Here is a 22,245-nt window from a genome sequence, read left to right as displayed (position 1 = left end):
TTACATTATTATAAAACCTAAAACGATAAAAAGTGCATTGGAATAAAAAATGCCTAAAACATAAATCGACATATTGAAGCCTATTATTTTTTTTGATCCTGTAGCGAAAAATCCCATTAATGATAATGACAATTTTCTACATGGCCTGGGACATAGCCCATTATTGATTTGAGCCCAATTTGGGACCGCCCGCCGTCTGCATTCCGCAAAGATTACCCATCCAAGGGACGGTCCAGATCTATCGCGGGTGGAACGAAACCATCCCAATGGAAACCCTAGCAACTATTTCCCTCATTTTTTCCGGATCAAACCAGACAGAGGTGGCGCTGAGGTCTATTGGCTTGCCGGCGACCACGCGCATGGAACTTGATCTACCGCAGAGCAACACGAGGACCGCAATGACTTGTGACAGTCGCCGAAGTGATGCTCAGGCACCCGCACCGTCTTGCATGACTGTGGGCCTCTGCGCCATGGTAGGGTTGGTGGCACGCGACTAAACAGAGAGTTCCAGGTCGAGGTGTGAGGCAGTGCAATGCGGCGGCGCATCGACGATGAGCTAACACTGACAACAACGCGTGGCATGGAGGCTACCAAGGTATGATGTTCCCATGTCGAACTTTGGTTTAGGAAGATTTGATTTCTTGTGTGAATGTAAAAATGCACTTTAGCTGCAAAATAGGCAACTAAGTCATCGTGACTTGTTCATGAGAAATACCAGGAAGTTAAGTTATTTTTGGAAGCATGTAAAATTTCGGACTGTTGTAAATATGTTGCCATGATTTATTGGCTTACCAAACAGAACGTTGATTACCCACGCGATTGATATGCATCATTTGTCTTATCGATTTGATTCGGAAAACTGGACAAGGTAAAAGAAAACCCGAATGTGTGGTGGGGTGAGTGTTTTGTTGGCGTGGGAAGAGGATATTTTTTTTGAGCTATGGGAACATGATAGTTGGATGAAAGATAAAACAAACGACAAAACATTAAGTTTTTCTAAGTAGGAGAAGAAAAAGAGAAGGACATATGTGTTTTAGTTTTACATTCAATAATTTCGTTGCTATAAATTTCCACAACAATGTGTGATGGTAGCAATGCGGGGAGACTGGTACATGATCTCGCATTAAAGATCATGAGATCAAGCACAAAAATTCATATTTAGACATTTCAATTTTTTTTAAAATTATTTGACAACATATCCGGGGGGTGTATCTACAACTTCAAAAAAGATCAACTCAAAACTCAATGTACAGTTGGAGATGCAAAAGAGAGAAATTTGAATGTGAACAGTGACAGATTTGGGTGAATAGTATTTTGACGCTATTCACATCTGATTTTGCCTTTTCTGTTTCTATTAGTATAGGTCGAATTAGGAGCTGAATGTTTTTAAGATTGTACATCAAACATTGATGTGTGTCTACAATTAGGAGCTGACTATTTTGTATTTTCAAAAAAAATCTCACCTAATATGAGATCCTCCGGATGCTAAGGCCCAGTTCTTTTGCCAGAATCTAGGGATTCTCCCAAAATCCGACCCCTACCCAGCTTCTCTCAGAATCTTCGAGCTCCATTTGTTTTACAATCATATCTATTTAAACCATAACTAGATAGGATTTTAAAATAAATGAGGCTCAAAATTTTTGAAAGAAGCTGGCAAAGCGTCACTTTTTTCAAAAGGAAGGAGTTTTTTCTGACTGAATCCATCCATAAAGCCGCCAAGGAAACGAAGTTCGTTCCCTTTCATCAAGTGGGTAAGGTAGGCAAACCACTTAAGCTTTGCCTTAGACTGACGGAACAAAGCGCAGAAGAACTGGGCCTAAGTTCCCGGCAATGCTGTCTACGCGTTCTGTGCGGCGTCATATGACGGTTTGCGTCCTGAGCGTTGTCTTCATCTAACCGTCAGTACCTCGATCGACGGCCACTATATACGCGCAGCCTCGCTGGCCCATCGTGATCTTGTCGACTAGGCGTGGGCGCACGCTCTGTTCGGGCCCGACCCAGCGCTGAAGCGAAAAGCTCCGATCCCACCCCACGCGGGCCGCCGCCGCCGATTCGTCGCCGGCGGTATTGCCCGGCCACCTACCCCGAAGGCCCCCCCTCCTCCTTGCCGTCCCGCAGCGGTGGCCTCGATTTCCTCCCAAAACCGTTGTCGCGGGAGCTTAAGCTGAGGCGGAAACCCTAGCCGCGTCGATGGCGGGGGAGCTGGGGCAGCAGACGGTGGAGCTGGGGTCCGTGGTGCGGCGGGCGGCGGAGGAGTCGTACCTGGCGCTGCGGGAGCTCGTGGAGAAGTCGCAGGTCGAGTCCGACTGGAAGGGCGCCTATGGCGGGCGGCAGCGGTCGGACTCCGAGAAGAAGATTGACCTCCTCAAATTCATCGCCCGCACCCGCCAGCGCATGCTCCGCCTCCATGTGCTCGCCAAGTGGTGTCAGCAGGTCGTTGTTGATTGAGATGAGGCCGTTTTCTGTTTGCCCTAGACAGTACCCTTATTGCCACAGTAGTGTAGTGAAATGCGGTCAATTAAATAGGTATAGACTTCTGAATTTAGGGGCTGTTTCGTTGGTATCCTCACATTGCTACCATAGTTGGGGCAAATTGGCACTTCATTTGGTCGGCTATTTCTTCTTGCTTTATTCGTCCAGCAATCTCAGTCTATTCTGCGAAAATAGGTTTGTTTGTTCTTTTCGTTGGATTCAAGCAAGTCCATTTACCCCCCCCCCCCCCCCTAAACATCCATAGATATCCAGTGGGAGAAATAGAAATTACTTACAGACAATAGATTAAAACTGAATAGTCAAAATAAAAGCTCATGTAGTACTATTCACAACAAACTTCTGTTTTTGTTGTGCCCTTGCACAATTGGCTTTGAACATGAAATCATTAAGTTTGATTGAACAGCCCATACATTCCATCCTGAAGTCTCTGCAGTTTTTTATCAGTATCATCCTAAACTAAAGTGGGGTTTTCATCGTTCTACCTATTGGTTGGCACTAGACCATGAAATCGTTGTCTTGGAAACTTTGTGTTGCACTTCTTTTCTTCTTTACTTCTATTTTTTTGTATTTGAGATGGTTACTTGTAATCTGTGCAGGTTCCGTTGGTTCAGTACTGTCAGCAACTTGGATCGACCCTTTCTAGCCATGAAACATGCTTCACCCAAACAGCTGACTCACTGTTCTTCATGCATGAGGGGTTGCAGCAAGCACGAGCTCCTACATTTGATGTTCCTTCTGCTTTAGAGGTTATGCTTACAGGCAGTTATCAGAGGTTACCAAGATGTATAGAAGATATAGGGAGCCAAAATAAACTTTCTCCAGATGAAGAAAAACATGCTTTGCAGAAGTTGGACACCAGTGTGCGCTACAAAGTACTTGTGACTCCAAGACCCAAAGAAGCATCTAGCATTTCAGTAACTGATGGGATAGCTGTTTTTCGTGTGGATGGAGAATTTAAAGTTCTTCTTACGTTAGGTTACCGTGGTAACTTAGATTTATGGAGGATACTGCACATGGAGTTGCTTGTTGGTGAGAAGAATGGCCCTATTAAGCTGGGAGAAATTAGGAGATTTGCTCTTGGTGATGATATAGAAAGAAGAATGGCAGTTTCTGAGAATCCCTTTTCTGTGCTGTATGCTATACTTCACGAGTTAAGCATTTCACTTGCTATGGACACTATCATTAGGCAGGCTAATGTTCTTCGACACGGAAGGTGGAAGGAAGCAATAAGTTCTGAACGTATCCCAGACAGCACCACAGGTCAAACTGGAAATGCTGCTGTAATGCAGCTTGGTCAAGATGGGGAATTTGATTCAAGTGGTTTTAGGTTACCTGTGTTGAAATTGAATTACTGGTTGGATGGAAAAAACAGTGGCCCAGCAGAATCTGATTTATCCCCATTTATCAAAATTGAGGCAGGGCAAGACATGCAGATAAAATGCCAGCATAGCTCATTTATACTTGATCCTTTGACAGATAAAGAAGCTAATCTTTCTCTTGATCTGTCCTGCATTGATGTTGAGAAACTCATTTTAAAAGCAATTGCTTGCAATAGGCACACGCGTCTTCTTGACATTCAGAGACAATTGTGCAAAAATGTGCAAATTTGTCAGTCACCCAAAGATGTTATCCTGAAGCGGGACATTGGCGTAGCAAAGGCACCACATAAGGTAATGATACAAACCATTATGTTTATGTACCTTTGTGTTTTCTATGACACATGATACTATACTGAATGTTATTATGTTAATACCACAACACCACCACCACCACCAACAACAACAAAGTGTTTCGATCGCAAACAAGTTGGGCTAGGTTGAGTTGAAACCCATAAGATCTCGAAACCTAGTCATGGTTCTGGCACGTGGATAGCTAATTTCCACACACCCCTGTCCATGGCTAGTTCGTTGGTGATATTCCAGTCCTTCAGGTTTCTCTTTATGGACTCCTCCCATGTTAAGTTTGGTCTACTTATCAGTAGACATTATCCTTCGGCTATGCACCAGCGCTTCTGGAGGTCTACCCCAACTTTATCATGTATATCATCATTTCAGACCTGATCCTTTTTTGTGGTGCCACATATCCATCTCAGCATGCACATCTCTGCTACACCTAACTATTGGACATGTCGCCTTTTAGTTGTCCAACATTCTGTGCCATATAACATTGCAGGTCAAATCACAGTCCTATAGAACCTGCCTTTTAGCTTTTGTGTCAGTCTCTTGTCACAGATGACGCCAAAAGCTTGGCACTACTAAATCCATCTGGCTTTGATTCGATGGCCCACATCTTCATGAATATCATCCTTTTGCAGCATTGATCCCAAATACCGGAAATGTGTCCTTTTGAGGCACCACCTGCCCATCAAGGCTAACCTCCTCCGCGTGCCTTTTAGTATTGAAACTTCACCTCATGTACTCAGTTTTAGTCTACCAAGCCTAAAACTTTTTGATTCTAAAGTGTGTCTCCACAACTCTTAACATTCTATTAACCCCTGTCCTACAATCGTTGACTAGCACCACATCGTCCGCAAAGAGCATATACCAGGGGATATCTCCGTGTATATCCCTTGTGACCTTATCCATCACCAAAGCAAAAAGATAAGGGCTCAAAGTTGATCCTTGGTGCAGGCCTATTTTATTTGGAAAGTCATCATCGTCGCCATCACTTTTTCGAATACTTGTCACAACATTGTCATACATGTCCTTGATGAGGGTAATATCCTTTGTTGCGACTTTGTGTTTCTCCAAGGCCCACCACATGACATTCCATGGTATCTTATCATAGGCCTTCTCCAAGCCAATGAACACCATATGCAGGTCCTTTTGCTCCCCGTATCTCTCTATAAGTTGTCGTACCAACTACCAAGAAAATAGCTTCCATGGTCAACCTCCCGGGCATGAAACCAAACTGATTTTTGGTTACACTTGCCATTCTTCTTAATCAGTGCTCAATGACTCCCATAGCTTCACTGTATGGCTCATCATCTTAATTCCATGGTAATTAGTACAACCTTGAACATCCCCCTTGTTCTTGAAGACTGATACTAATATATACACTGCCTACATTCTTTGGGCATCTTGTTTGGCCGGAAAATGAGGTTGAAAAGCTTAGTTGGCCATACTATCGCTATGTCTCCAGGGCATCTCCGCACCTGAATGGGGATACAATCAAGGCCCATGGCCTTGCCTCCTTTCATCCTTTTTAATGTCTCCCTGACCTCCGACTCACAAAATGTCCGTTGTTGTCATCAAAGCAGTCATCCATCTCAATGGCAGAGCCCTTATTCTCTCCATTGAACAGTTTTTTGAAGTACTCTCGCTATCTATTCTTGATCTCCTCGCCCTTCACCGGACATCAATCTGTTCCATCCTTCATGCATTTGCCTTGGTTGACATCCTTTGTCTTCCTCTCTCGAATCTTGGCCGTCTTATAGTTGTCTCTTTCGCCTTCCCTCGTGTTTAAACGTTGGTAGAGGTTCTCATATGCCGTCCCCTCGCTTCACTCGTAGCTCGCTTTGCAGTCTTCTTTGCCACTTTGCACTTCTCAATGTTGTTTTCACTCCTATCCAGGTGTAGGCGTCTGAAATAATCGTTCTTCTCATTAATAGCCTTCTGAACATCATCGTTCCATCACTAAGGGCCAATCCATTTGAGGCTTATGCCTGGCTGTGGTAATAAGCTCAAGCTGCTCCCTCCCCATCTTATTCTAGAAGCCCAACCTAAAATTTTATTTTAGAAGCCTACTAGTTAACACTTACTCCCTCCGTCCCATAATGTAAGACGTTTTTAACACTACAATAGCAGCTAATTTCCACAGCCAGCCATAAGCCCTAAAAACTGGCCCCAAGTATCTTTAGCTTCTCTTCTACTTCCCCTGGTCACCCCAAACTCCTCTAAAGCCACCTTCCGAACATAAATCGCCATCTGCATCCACATATTGTTTGCATCACCTCCTTCCTCCCAAGAGCCCTCCCTAATAACCCTCTCCTTGAAAGCCTAAGGTGCCTCCCCCTTGAGCTTCCACCACTTTGTTCTGGTGACTTTGACGTGATTATCACGATGGACACGTATCCAAAGCTGAAGTCAGCCATCACAAGCTTATGTTGAGGGACAACACTCTCTCCAAGTATCACCTTACAATCTAGGCAAGCATGCCTGTCTTATCTTCTTGAGAGGATGAAATCAATCTGGCTAGAGTGTTGACCACTACTAAAAGTCACTAGATGGAATTCTCTCCTTTTAAAGAGGGTGTTAGCTTCGATCATATTGTAGGCTAAAGCAAAGATCAAGACACTCTCCTTGATTCCTGCTGCTATAACCAAAGCCCCCATGTACCCCTTCAAAACCTGTGTTAGATGTACCCACATGACCATTGAGATCTCGCATGAAGAGCTTCTCCCCAATAGCTACACTCCTGATCAAGTCCTCCAGGCCTTCCCAGAACTCCCTCTTGGTACTCTCATTGTGGCCTCCTTGCGGGGCATACGTGTTGATAATATTGAGAAGTAAGTCCCCAGCGACCAGCTTGACTAGGATAATCCGCCCCCTTGCCTCTTGACGCCTACCACTCCATACTTGAGGCTCTTGTAGATCAAGATGCTCACTCCATTTTTGTTTGTAGTTACCCCGTTTACCACAGCTTGAAGCCGGTATCCTCCACCTCCTTCGCCTTCTGTCCCTTCCATTTGGTTTCTTGGAATAGGATATCAACACCTCTCCTCATCTTATCAACTAACTCCTGTAACTTACCCGTCAGGGACCCTATGTTCCAGCTACCTAAGCAGATTCTACTTGGCGTGGCTAGCTTCCTTACTCTTTGCACTCGTCGTGTCAAATGCAAAAACCCTTGCTCACTTTTCACTACACCCAGGTGTGGATGTAGCCATTAAGGATGCGACGACCTGATCCTTGCTCACTTATCACCATATCCAGATAATATGGCGCGCCACCATGGGGGTGACGACCTGGCCCATGCTCATTTAAGACCACACCCGGGTTTCCTTGTACCATTTGTGAAAAATAGAGCTTCCCTAAACTCGGGTAGTACAGTCCCATTATTAAACAATATTATGTGGACTGTTTGTTTATCGTACCATTGGTGGAAATGCATTATGGTTCCCATGTTGCTTGTTGGGAACTTGTAGACATGGTCACTTTTCATTGTTGTTGAAAGTCATACCCTTTTGTTGTACTATATGCGGCATGTGCTAATATGTTACCTGGTGGGTATTGTCTTGACTCTTCAGATCTTGAAGCTAAACATTCCCGTATTTCCAAAGCTTTACTTACTATAAGAATATATTGGTTATTTGCTGACATTTATAGTGCCTAATATGCTGATAAGCGCAGAAGACAGAGAAAGCGAGCTTTGCAGATTTTTGTGGAAATGAAGTGCTTCAAGTGCGAGCATATGGTCAAGCATATATTGGTCTTGGAGTAAATATCAGGTTTGTCAGCACTACCCGTGTTGTTATGAATTAACTTATTGGATGTAGACCTAGTGACTATTGTTCAACTTCACCCCCTCTTGCTTAGAAAATAATCTTTTCACTTGTAATTCCACAACCCATTAGGTTCTTTGTTTGCCTCATTTTTTTTTAGCTTGTAGGATCACACTGTTATACCTATAATATTGCTGAGATCACATTGTTCATCTGTCACGGTTGTGGGCATCCACCACGAGGTACACAAAAACTATCGAGCCAGGCACACGATAGTTTTATTAAGATCAGCATTAGTTGTGTTTACTTGCTGTAGAGTAAGACAGGGTTAGTTTCCTTTTGTTAGAGTAGGCTGTAGGACTGGCTCCATTTTACAAAAGAGGGCAGGCATCATTTTCATTCAGCAACAACAGTACAACAACAACAACAACAAAGCCTTTAGTCCCAAACAAGTTGGGGTAGGCTAGAGGTGAAACCCATAAGATCTCGCAACCAACTCATGGCTCTGGCACATGGATAGCAAACTTCCACGCACCCCTTTCCATAGCTAGCTCTTCGGTGATACTCCAATCCTTTGGGTTTCATCTCCATAAGAGTGGCTGAGTTTTTACGTTGGCTCGCCAAGCCTATCACAACCCTCCTCCTTTACCCGGGCTTGGGACCGGCTATGTTGAGACAACATAGGCGGAGTTAAAAACCCCTCCGACTGCCTGTCCTCAGCAACAACAGTAACAAAAAAAAAACCCCTCAGTACCAAGCAAGTGCCACTGCCTGTCCTCAATCTTCCGACTCGTACCGATCCATGCATATGCTTGTGATGTATCATGGTAGACAGTCTAGGACGGTTATAGCGTTGATTGCATTTCTACTGCTGATCGCGCTGCAACCACAACGTTTTTCTTAGTGGTAGGACTGATCCTAGAAAGTTAAACTGGTTGGTGATGGCTTGATTATTTTTCGTTTTCACTTGTTTCCCTAGATCCATGTGTTCACTTCCCCACTCATAAACAAGTGCTACAAAATGTTGTTCAAGTAAGTATTGTGCTATGCATCACTCAAGAATCGAAAGCTACTGCTTCTGAGAAATTTTTGATGGACATTGTCCCTTCAGTGCCGGAATCTGTTATAGCCGTACTGTCTTAGCTTGAAGCATGATCAGATGAAGGCTAGATATTTATGCTTATGCCTTGTGATGTATTCCAGTCTGGTCTTTTTCAGTTTCATAGTACTGCAACTCATTTCTCTCTTTAATAGGAGTGGTCGTTTCATCCTACAATCACCAAAGAATATCTTACCTCCTTCCGCTCTGCTGGATTGGGAAGAAGCTCTAAACAAAGGCAGTAACACAGCGACTGAGGTTTTCTCAAGCTTAAGGACTAGGAGCATCCTCCATCTGCTTGTATCTACTGGAAGTTTTTTTGGCCTCAAGGTTGCCAACTGTCTTGATAATATCATGATGTCTTTATTTCTGAATTTTATTAGCAGGTGCAGTATTATAATCCCTCTATCTGAGAGAACATTACTGTGGGATGCGCGCAGTTGCACTTTTGCCACTTTAACCAACTACATCACTAGAAAAGGGCCATGTGAAAATATCAGAATCATGAGTTGATTTGTCATGAAAATACTTGAATAATACTCCCTCTGTTCCAAAATAATAAGGTGTATTAGTTTTTTCAAAAGTCAAACATGTGCGCATGTTTGACCAAGTTAATAGAAAAAAATACCAATACTTACAGTACCAAATTTGTATCATTAGACCCATCACGAAAAATATTTTCATATTTTATTTACTCTGTATTGTAAATGTCAATATTTTATTCTATAATCTTGGTCAAACATACACAAGTTTGACTTGCACGAAAATCGATACACCTTATATTCTGGAACGGAGGGAGTATATATCATATGTGGGGCTGTGGTACATTCTGGTTCAAGCATATTCCTCTGGTCCTACAGATTTCCACTTCTCCCCATTCCCTCTCGCAGGATTAGTCTTATCTCTTATGTTATAGAAAAACATATGTGTAAAGTACACTAAATCATAAATGTGTATACCTCCTCTCTTCCAGTTTTAAGGCCTGCTTGTATTTTTAGGTCGTTAATTTGATCAATGTAATACAAGTTATATGCCACAAAAAGTTTATCATAAAATTTGTAAGTTGAATGAGTTTCTAATGGTGTATAACCCATATTAAGTTTATCAAATTGACGATCTAGAGATACGCACAGGCCTTACAAACCAGAAGGGGGGTAGTTTATCTTTGCTGTACTGTTAATGTTGTAGGCTCGGGATACCATGCTCAGTCACTAAGCAGCAAGAAAGTGGACTCCAGTCTGGCAGCATCTGGAAGCGTAGTACTCCCTCCGTCCCAAAATAAGTGTCTCAATCTTAGTACAACTTTGTACTAAAGTTAGTATAAAGTTGAGACACTTATTTTGGGACGGAGGGAGTAGCATATTAGCAAGGTCTAGGGAGTCCGACGTTGAAGAAACTAGAAGTATTATCTACTTCTCGTTGCCCTCTTGTACTGACACATGCGGCCAGGGTTCTCCTGCCCTTGCCACATCTTCCTGCAATGGTTCCTAAGCTCCCACCTTTCAATCTATCCAGCTCCTCCCACCAGCTGTTTTCTGTTGAGCAACTTGTGTGATTTTGTATTAGAAATGTTTGAGGCCGAGAACAATTCGTGTGGTTTTGTAATAGACATCGTAGCCTTGAAATACCAGCGGGCCAGGCTAAAGCCAAACAGAACATTATTTATATTCACCATATGTTCTTTTTTTGGGAGGGGGGGGGGGGGGGGGGTGGCTTCTTTAAGCTGGGGCCATGGACTCCCATGATCAGGTCTGCCAAAGCAGCATCTTTTGTCTGGGATTTTGAATCAAGGATAACTGTATTAATGCCAAATAACCTCCAGGGCATGTAACTTGTTTGAGATCACTATTTACATCCTTATACAGCTGCTGTGTGTTCTGCTGATAAGTGCCTCTGGCTGTATTAATACAATTGGCATTCTCTTATATATGACCTGTATAAGTGCGTGAATACGCAAATTTCTTTTCTCCAGATATTAAGTGATCAAATTCTGTTGTTTTTATTCCAGGTTTATGAGCAGTCTCAGGGTACTCTAAAGATTCCAGAGGCTATATTACATGGTTCAGATCTGATGGTTATGGGATTTCCGCAATGCGCCAATGCCTATTATCTGTTGATGCAACTTGATAAGGATTTCAGGCCTGTTTTTCATTTGCTTGAAACACAGTCTGACGCAAGCAATAAGTTTAATGCAAATATAGATGCCAAAGAAGCCATGAGGGTAAACAAGATTGATGTTGGGCAGATGGAAAAAATAAAATATGAGAAGAATTCAAATCCTTTTGATGCCAAACTGCATTCCCTACAAAGTATAGAGAACTGTGATGACATGATGGACAATCAACTTCTCATTCAGAATAGTGTTGATCCTCTTTCGCTGCTGCCTGCTTGTTCACCATCGTTTTCATCTATTGTTGATGAGACCTTCGAATGTGAACATGGTTCTAGTTTGCCTTCTGCTTCTCCTGTGCGCTCTCTTTCACTTGGTCCTCAAGGCGGAAGCACCAGAACTATTTCACACATGCAGGATGGGGCCTTGTCTCATGCCCAAGCTAATAATACCTCAATAGTTCGTCCTGGTGTCGGTGTGAACAGCTATTTCCCAACTAGTTTGAGCCATTTACAGAGTACAAACGCCTTTTCGTCCTCTAACCCTGTAAGAAATTCATCTGCTATCAAGTTGTCAAACTCTAAATCTAATCATGACCTGAGTTCATTGAGCTCTCCAAGTGAGCATGGTATTGCAGATGGAAATAAACCATTTCAACTTGCCCCTTCAAGCACGTTGCCTGCTCATTTGGTTCGATCTTCACCTGCCATTGAAGGTATTTATGCAAAGGTTTTTTTTTTTGGCTAGATCACCTAGGAGGAACTAGGTTACTTTCATCAATAGGGGAAATAAGCACCCAAATTAGAGTTGAAGAGGACTGAAACCTGGGTGATGGGGGTGTACTAGTAGTCTAGTACCATGGTTAAAAAAGCGCTAGGCGTTCTTCCTTCGCTAAAAGGTAATTTAATTTAGCGGCTCTTTCTAAAAGGCGTAAATGCAAATAAAAAACATCCCTGGATAAGCTTCACGGCCTTTTGCCACTGCCTTGCACTTTTCTGACCAAAGCGTACGCTTATGCGCAATTAAGCGCTAGGCGTGCCTTTTTAACTATGACTAGTACTCCCTAAGTAAAGAAGTATAAGAGCATTTAGATCACTAGGAGGGGGTACTACCCAGTACCCACACTTCCCACCAGCTGATCTAGGCTCAGTTCCTGTATTTACGAATTTTTTGTCTGTTAAATTAGATAAGGTTGCATTACCATTACAAATGTGTTTACCTTACTTGTGCAATTGACAGGATTAGGGAAGGCCATCACCGTAGGCGCTGATTGTGCACCTAGAAAGCGCTCTCTTTCAGATTTCCTGCTAGATCTCCCTTCACTGCAAGGACTGAAATCCAGTGAGCCAAGTAAGCGAAGAAAAATATCAGAATCGGTGCAGAGTTCCCTTCCTTTGCAGGCATACTCTTCTAGTTCACAATCAGGAACCAGCCTCACCCATGGAAATAATATTCTTGCCGAAAGAAATAATTGTGTTCCAGCAACTGTGTATGCTTCAGTGCTACTACATGTAATACGGCACTGTTCGCTATGCATCAAGCATGCTCAACTAACTGCCCAGATGTATTCTAGCGCCATTCCATATGTCGAAGAAGTGGGCATGCGATCACCATCCTCGAATATTTGGTTCAGGTTACCGTTTGCTCAAGATGATTCTTGGAAACACATATGCTTACGCCTTGGGAAGGCTGGAAGCATGTCATGGGATGTTAGGATAAATGATCCACATTTCAAGGAACTTTGGGAGCTCAATGGAGGAAGCACCTCAACACCGTGGGGTGTTGGTGTACGCATAGCTAACACATCTGAGATGGATTCACATATCTCTTTTGACGCGGATGGTGTTGTTTTAACTTATAGCAGTGTTGAGGCAGATAGTGTTAAGAGGCTTGTGTCAGATTTACAACGGCTTGCCAATGCACGTGTATTTGCTCGTGGAATGAGGAGATTGATCGGTGTAAAACTTGATGATAAGCTAGATGATAACCATATATCTGTGGGGATGAAATCACAGTCTGTTAATAAAGGCCATAGTGATGCTGACAGGCTATCTGAACAGATGGGAAAGCCATTCAGGATTGAAGCTGTTGGCCTAATGAGCTTTTGGTTCAGCTATGGCCATATGCCAATGGTTCACTTTGTTGTCGAATGGGAAACTGCTAAGGAAGGTTGCACAATGCATGTTTCTCCTGACCAGCTTTGGCCACACACAAAGGTCCGTTCATGCTTACTCTATGTTTCGAAAGAGCATACTTGAGATGAGTACAAGCAAATGTTATGAATCTTTCAACACGTCAAAGTTTATAACTAGTGCTTTTTAACTCATCCTTACGCTATGTTTGGAAACGACATACTCCCTCGGTTCCTAAATATAAGCCTTTTTAGAGATTTCAATATGGACTACATACAAAGCAAAATGAGTGAATCTACACTCTAAAATATGTCTATACACATCCGTATGTAGTTCATATTGGAATCTTTAAAAGGGCTTATATTTAGAAACGGAGGGAGTACATGAGATGAATACAAGTAAATGATGTATAGATCTTTTAACATGTTAAAGTTTATACTCCCTATGATCCATATTACTTGTCGCTCAAACGGATGTATCTAGCATTGAAATACGTCTAGATACATCCGTTCGAGTGACAAGTAATATGGATCGGAGGGAGTACTAATATTTTTGTAACTCATATGTTTATAAGTAGTAGTAGTACTAATAAAATTACGTATGTATCAAGAAAAAATGGTCCGGCGGCCGTCTTGAAAACAAAACCAAGTTCCCACTTCCTAGTGCCTACATTTCTACATGTTTCTTGTAGTGCATCGTTTAGCCTCTTAGTTCCTAATGAATCAGAACACAACAACGTGATATTTTTCTGTCGTACTAAATTGCATTTCGTATTTCACAGGTTGACAACTCAATTCTCTATGAATTGTGTGCATTCTCCTTTTCAGTTCAATTTCCTGTTGAAAATAATTTCTTCTAGATTTCATCTTTCTTTGTCTTTTGGCAATTGTGTACAGGTGTAACTTATTATGAAAGTTTCAAGGATAGCAGTACTTAATTTATTTATTCGACATGTTCTTTCTGTACTGTCAAATGAGCTGTTCCAGTTGACCTCTAGGCATCGGCCATTCTGTTTCTTTAATTGATCTTGTTATCATGTTCATTAAATGCAGTTTTTGGAGGATTTCGTGAATGGTGGTGAGGTTGCATCCTTCTTGGATTGTATTCGGCTAACAGCAGGACCTTTACTTGCTCTTGGGGGTGCAATTCGTCCTGCACGGATGCCTGTAACAGTTTCGACTGGGTACAGCTCAATGCCAAAGCAAACTAATAATGTCACCTCCCAGGGGCCAGTAGCAAATGGTTCATCTGCAACAACTATGCATCATGCATCTGCCCCATCAAATGCTACGGCACATTTGGGTGGTCATACTCTTCATACTGCTGCCATGCTCTCCGCTGCTGGACGGGGTGGACCTGGACTCGTTCCTAGTTCATTGCTGCCTTTTGATGTTTCCGTCGTGCTTCGGGGCCCATACTGGATACGCATTATATATCGCAAGAAGTTTTCTGTTGACATGCGTTGCTTCGCCGGGGATCAGGTTTGGCTACAGCCCGCAACCCCTCCTAAGGGTGGGCCTTCAGTTGGCGGGTCATTACCATGTCCACAATTTAGACCTTTCATAATGGAGCATGTTGCTCAAGGTCTAAATGCTCTTGAACCTGCTTTCATGAATGCTACACAGCCTGGTCCACACTTAAATACTAGTGCTGGAGCTCCACAATCTGTTCCTGTCGCAAACCGTTTAAATGCCACCCCTGGTGTTGCTATGTCCAGGCCAACTTCTAGTGTCGCCAACCATGTAGCAGCTAGTTTGAGTCGAGCAGGAAATGCCATGTTGTCTTCTTCAGGTCTTGCTTCAGGGATTGGTGGAGCCTCTGTGCGACTAACACCTGGAACTGGCCTTCCTGTTCATATGAAAGGAGAACTAAACACAGCCTTCATTGGGCTTGGGGATGATGGTGGCTACGGTGGTGGTTGGGTTCCGTTGGCAGCTCTCAAGAAGGTGTTAAGAGGGATTCTTAAGTACCTTGGAGTTCTATGGTTGTTTGCACAGTTGCCTGAACTTCTGAAAGAGATATTGGGGTCAATTTTGAAGGACAACGAAGGGGCTCTTTTGAATTTGGATCAAGAGCAGCCTGCACTGCGGTTCTATGTGGGGTAAGATTATTATTATGACGATGATGATAATAATAAAAATAAATAATAAAATAAAATAATGTATTGTTTCATTGAGAAACTGAAGTCTGTTATCAGATTCTCATTCCGTAAATCATTGTTGTTCGCTCTTCCATATGGAATATTAGCAATGGGAAATTTCTATGTGCAATCTAACATATTGAGTTTTCCTTTATTATCATTGGATAATAGTGCCCTTTCCTAGTTATATTCTGTTTATGCAGGATCTTAAAATATTACATTACATTACATGTATCATCCTTCTTAATTTCCCACCATGCATTAAATTGCTGATATGCTATTTTTTTTACGTCCAAATACTTTATATATTTACTGAATATAGGTATTGTACTGATGTATTATTTATTTTCTGCATCAACCCATAATTCTTTGAGAATAGGCTAGAATTACAAAGAAAACTGATCATTTACTGAAAATGCTTCTTTCTTTGCTTTCTTTTCAGTTTGAAGTTTGACAATTTATATTTCTGATACATTATTTTCCGTCGTCTTCTTGTAGAGGTTATGTATTTGCAGTTAGCGTCCATCGGGTTCAACTGCTTCTACAAGTTCTGAGTGTTAAGCGGTTTCACCACCAGCAACAGCAACAGCAAGCTCAGAGCAATGCTCAGGAGGAGCTGACATCTGCCGAGATCAACGAGATATGTGATTATTTCAGCAGGCGTGTTGCCTCTGAACCATATGATGCTTCAAGAGTTGCTTCTTTTATCACTTTGCTTACATTACCTATATCGGTGCTGAGAGAATTTTTGAAGCTGATTACTTGGAAGAAAGGGTTTTCCCAGGCTCATGGCGACATTGCAACTGCTCAGAGGGCTCGCATTGAGCTTTGTTTGGAAAATCACTCAGGATCAGCTTCAGATGATAGAACAGAAAGCTCTTTAGCTAAGAGCAATATTCATCATGACAGAGCCCACAGTTCAGTAGAGTTTGCTCTCACGTTTGTACTTGACCATGCGCTCATTCCTCACATGAACGTAGCTGGTGGAGCTGCCTGGCTTCCGTATTGTGTGTCCGTGAGACTGAGGTATTCTTTTGGAGACAACAGCCATATATCGTTCCTTGCAATAAATGGGAGCCATGGTGGGAGAGCTTGCTGGCTGCAGTCTGAAGATTGGGAGAGATGTAAGCAGAAGGTGGCGAGGGCAGCGGAGACTGTGAATGGGACCCCTGCTGTTGCAGAACCCGGCCAAGGAAGGCTGCGAATGGTTGCTGAGATGATACAAAAGCAACTCCAACTTTGTCTACAGCAGCTGAGAGACGGACCACTTTCGGCTGGCTCAACTGCTTCATGAGATAACAAATTAGCAATTTAGAGCCAGGTTAGGTAAATTTTGTTGTAATTCCCTGGAGATGGCTGTGTTGACATTTGGCATTGGACAGCAGAATGCTGGAGCCCCAAAGAAAAGAAAAGAAATGCAAGCATGTCTATTGGCGGTTCGTGCCAGGGACAGCGGCTCTGAGGCGACAGCTTGCTGATTTATATGGCAATTTTGTACAGCAAAAGCATGTTGTGGGGGTTGTTGTTCACAAGCTGTCTCTGGCGCTGTCAGTTTAGTAGACAAGGATGGGTTCGGTTTAGGAGGCGTGGTGTACATTACATATGGTATTCTTACATGGACTGACATTCTGTTTGCTGTAAATCTAAGAGACTTCTCTAATTGTGTCTAGGATTCCCCAGGGGGTTTGTGTTTGGAATGTTACATGTAGCAAATGAAGTTGTCTGAACCCCCCTTATGATTCTTCTTTTGCTAGTGTGCCGTTTAACAGTGCGTGTTCACCACTAATATGACTGGCACATAATTTGGTAGATGTACAATTTTTCTGTATTACTTGTCTGCTAGCTACCTCATGCCTGTGGGATGGGTTGCCAGTAAAATAGATATACCAGAGCCTCGAATTGGACCAACTCCCAAAGCTTCGAGTTGGGACTTTTGTTTTCCCGTGTTCAAAATAGTCCGCACGCGTGTCCGTTTGGATCTGAATGGACGAAAACACCAGCCCATCCCCTTGACCCAAACCCAAAACACGTCCATTTGGTGTTTGTCTGGATGCATTTTCAGGTCATATTTATGCCTGGTTTGTGTCGAGACGGATGTGCTGAGTGTCTCTTTGGTGTTCGCCGTGGCCCTACTTGTCGGCCGCCCAACCACCACCCATGATCGTAGTCTATGTGGCCACCTAACTCGTATGACTGTGTGGAAGCATCTGGGTCCTTGTCCTTTTTAATGCAAGCATGCGGGGGTCCAGCCTCATCCACTTCTTCGTGTCCGGTTTGTGTCGAGACGGATGTGCCGAGTGTCTCTTTGGTGTTCGCCGTGGCCCCACTTGTCGGCCGCCCAACCACCACCCATGGTCGTAGTCTATGTGGCCACCTAACTCGTATGACAGTGTGTGGAAGCATCTGGGTCCTTGTCCTTTTTAATGCAAGCATGCGGGGTTCCAGCCTCATCCACTTCTCCGTGTCCGAATCTGGCCACGCTCACTCCCTCACTGGCGACAGCAAAACCCTAGCTCGCCATGGGTTTCTTTGGCAAGGGCAAGGGTAAGCTCGACACCAGCGCCAGCTCGTCCCACACGCTACCCCCCCCCCCCCCCCGCCACGCTGCCAAAAGCCTCTGAGATGGAGCTCCGTGCGGCCAGGGATCGCCGGCCACGGAACCAACTTTACATCCCGGTGCACTGCACACACTAGCACTGGCATATCCGACAGCCGCTGCCGTCGCCGGACGTTAACCTCCCCCACGGCTAGCACCTTGACCCGCACCGCATCCCAGTGTCGGTGGTGCCGCGGGCGCACGTGGAGGAGACAAATGATGGGTACTATGACTAATACCTTTACTACCTCGGCTTCGTGGCTAGAACTCCGCGCGGAGGATGCTGCAGCATGCCTCGGGGCACTAGAGGCTCCCACACCTCGACCCACTGACCCGACTTGCACCAGCGCGTCTCCTCCAACCATCTAGGTCTGTTTTGACGCCGCGGCCCGGCCCCATGGGTAAGGTTGGCACCACCTAGCACGGGGCTACTTCCGAAGGATCCCAGATCCCTCAATCTGCCTCCGACCAACGATATGTCCAATCATTAGCCCAAGCTATTCGATTATGAGCCTCAATATGATGAGTGTCGCTCCCACAGTCACGCGCACCATTCACACTTTGGTAGTACTCCGAAGATGGACTTTCCTAAGTTTGATGTGTTGGGAAACATTGCATGGAAAAACAAAAAATTTCTACGCACATGTAATGATCTATTCATGGAGATGCATAGCAACGAGGGGAAAGAGTGTGTCTACGTACCCTCACAGGCCGTAAGTGGAAGCGTTTGACAACACGGTTGATGTAGTCGAATTTCTTTGCGTTCCAACCGATCGAGCACCGAACGTACGACACCTCCGTGTTCAGCGCATGTTCAGCTTGATGACGTCCTCCGCCTTCTTAATCCAGCAAGACGGCGAGGTAGTGGATGAGTGCCGGAAGCACGACGGTGTGGTGATGGTGATGGTGAAGCTATCTCCGCGGGGCTTCGCCTAAGCACTACGAAAATATGACCGGGGGTGTAAACGGTGGAGGAGGCGCCGCACACGGCTAAGACAATGTTGTATGTTGTGTGCTAGGCACCCCCTCCCACATATATATATATAGGTGGTTGGGAGGAAGGAGTAGCCAAAGAGGGCGCCCAAGTAGGAGGAATCCTACTTGGGGTTTCTCCCAAGCCGCGCCCTCCCCCTGCCTTGTATTAGTGCGGGGGAAAGGGAGGGGAGGGTGGCGCCCCCTTCCCTTTCCCACTTGAGGAGGGAAAGGAAGGAGGGGCCTCCCCTCCCCTTTCCTTCCCTTAGGGCCTGCTGTCCAAGGAAGGGGCGCACCAGGGGCTGATATGTCCCCCTTTTGGCCCATTAGGCCCATACACTTACCGGGGGTGTCCGGAACCCCTTTCGGTGACCCGATGACTACCCGGTGCACTCCGAAACTCTTCCGGTGTCCGAATACCATCGTACTATATATAAATCTTTACCTCTCGACCATTTTGAGACTCCTCGTCATGTCCGCGATCTCATCCGGAACTCCAAGCAACATTAGGTCATCAAATCATATAACTCATATAACACTATCATCAATGAACGTTAAGCGTGCGGACCCTATGGGTTCGAGAACTATGTAGACATGACCGAGACATCTCTGCGGTCAATAACCAATAGCGGAACCTGGATGCCCATATTGGCTCCTACATATTCTACGAAGATCTTTATCGGTCGAACCATAATGACAACATACGTGATTCCCTTTGTCCATCGGTATGTCACTTGCCCGAGATTCGATCGTCAGTATCTTCATACCTAGTTCAATCTCGTTACCGGCAAGTCTATTTACTCATTCTGTAATACATCACCTCGTGACTAACTCCTTAGTCATTTGCTTGCAAGCTTATGATGTGTATTATCGAGAGGGCCCAGAGATACCTCTCCGATACTCAGAGTGACAAATGCTAATCTCGATCTATGCCAAGTCAACAAACACCTTCGGAGATACCTGTAGAGCATCTTTATGATCACCCAGTTACGTTGTGATGTTTTATAGCACACAAGGTATTCCTCCGGTATCCGAGAGTTGCATAATCTCATAGTCGAAGGAATATGTATTTGACATGAAGAAAGCAATAGCAATAAACTGAACGATCATTATGCTAAGCTAATAGGTGGGTCTCGTCCATCACATTATTCTCCTAATGATGTGATCCCGTTATCAAATGACAACACATGTCTATGGCCAGGAAACCTTAACCATCTTTGATCAACGAGCTAGTCTAGTAGAGGCATACTAGGGACACGATATTTGTTTATGTATTCATACATGTATTTAAGTTTCCGATCAATACAATTCTAGCATGAATAATAAACCTTTATCATGAATAAGGAAATATAAAATAACAACTTTATTATTGCCTCTAGGGCATATTTCCTTCAGTCTCCCACTTGCACTAGAGTCAATAATCTAGTTCACATCATCATGTGATTAACACTCATAGTTCACATCGCCATGTGACCAACACTCAAAGAGTTTACTAGAGTCAATAATCTAGTTCACATTGCCTATGTGATTAACACCCAAGGAGTACTAAGGTGTGATCATGTTTTGTTTGTGAGAGAGGTTTAGTCAGGTCTGCCACATTCAGATCCGTATGTATTTTGCAATTTTCTATGTCTACAATTTCTGCGCGGAGCTACTCTAGCTAATTGCTCCCACTTACTATACCTATCCAGATTGAGACTTAGATTCATCTAGATTAGTGTTAAAGCTTGCATCGACGTAAGCCTTTATGACAAACCCTTTATCACTTCCATAACCGAGAAACATTTCCTTAGTCCTCTAAGGATAATTTTGACCGCTGTCTAGTGATCTACTCCTGGATCACTATTGTACCCCCTTGCCAAACTCATGACAAGGCACACAACATGGCATACTTTATAGAACCTATGTCTGAGGCATAGGGAATGACTTTCATTCTCTCTCTATCTTCTGCAGTGGTCAGGCATTGAGTCTGACTCAATTTCACACCTTGTATCATAGGTAGAACCCTTTCTTTGTCTGATCCATTTTTTAACCTCTTCAGAACTTTGTCAAGGTATGTGCTTTTTGAAAGTCCTATCAGACGTCTCAATCTATCCCTATAGATTTTGATGCCCAATATATAAGCAGCTTCACTGATATCTTTCAATGAAAAATTCTTATTCAAGTTTCCTTTTATGCTATCCAGATATTCTATATCATTTCCAATCAATAATATGTCATCCACATATAATATCAGAAATGCTACAGAGCCCCCACTCATTTTCTTGTAAATACAGGCTTCACCGTAAGTCTGTATAAAACCATATGCTTTGGTCACCTCATCAAAGCGTATATTCCAACTCCGAGATGCTTGCACCAGTCCATAGATGGATTACTGGAGCTTGCACACTTCGTCAACACCTTTAGGATCGACAAAACCTTATGGTTGCATGATATACAACTCTTCTTTAAGATATCCATTAAATAATGCAGTTTTGACATCCATTTGCCAGATTTCATATCATAAAATGCGGCAATTGCTAACATGATTCAGACAGACTTAAGCATCGCTACGGGTAAGAAAGTCTCATCGTAGTCAACTCCTTGAACTTGTCGAAAATCTTTTGCAACAAGTCGAGCTTTGTAGACAGTAACATTACCATCAGCGTTAGTCTTCTTCTTGAGGATCCATTTATTTTCTATGGCTTACCGATCATCGGACAAGTCCACCAAAGTCCACACTTTGTTCTCATACATGGATCCTATCTCAGATTTCATGGCCTCAAGCCATCTGTAAGAATCTGGGCTCATCATAGCTTCTTCATAGTTTGTAGGTTCGCCATGGTATAATAACATCACTTCCAGGACAGGATTACCGTACCACTCTGGTGTGCAACATGCTCTGTTCGACCTACGAAGTCGAGTAGTAACTTTGTCACGCCCAATATGCGATATCCTAAAGAGACTCGAAGGTCCCACCAAGGATAGAACCGCATATTGATACGCTTTTGCAAGGTGGTTATCATTACATCAACATTACATAATAGATGGGGATACATACAAAAAGGCATACAATGCCACACGAATACAACATCATCATACACAAGAGCACCATCCGACTACGGATGAAACACAAACAAAAACTCAAACGACATCCACCCTGCTAGCCCAGGCTGCCGACCTAGAACCTATCCCCTGATCGAAGAAGGAGAAGCAGAAGAAGAACTCCAAAACAAGCACGCATCGCTCTCGCGTCAAGATCATCGCATAACCTGCACTTG

The 22,245-nt window shown here is 43.7% G+C and overlaps 1 protein-coding gene across 1 annotated transcript; it reads left to right on the top strand.

Moving 5' to 3' along the window:
* The first annotated feature begins 1,968 nt into the window (after positions 1-1,968).
* LOC123111618 (mediator of RNA polymerase II transcription subunit 14) lies at positions 1,969-17,183 on the top strand. Its single transcript, XM_044532442.1, has 8 exons — positions 1,969-2,433; positions 3,090-4,163; positions 7,845-7,942; positions 9,191-9,365; positions 11,044-11,860; positions 12,385-13,361; positions 14,330-15,378; positions 15,916-17,183. The coding sequence occupies exons 1-8, from the start codon at positions 2,191-2,193 to the stop codon at positions 16,709-16,711; spliced, it is 5,229 nt and encodes a 1,742-aa protein (XP_044388377.1). The 5' UTR covers positions 1,969-2,190; the 3' UTR covers positions 16,712-17,183.
* The last annotated feature ends 5,062 nt before the right edge of the window (positions 17,184-22,245 follow it).

Source organism: Triticum aestivum, chromosome 5B, assembly GCF_018294505.1.
Source record: "Triticum aestivum cultivar Chinese Spring chromosome 5B, IWGSC CS RefSeq v2.1, whole genome shotgun sequence".
NCBI classification, from domain to species: Eukaryota; Viridiplantae; Streptophyta; class Magnoliopsida; order Poales; family Poaceae; genus Triticum; species Triticum aestivum.
The sequence above is the reverse complement of the archived record's forward strand: the minus strand, read 5'-3'. Positions and strand labels throughout refer to the sequence as shown.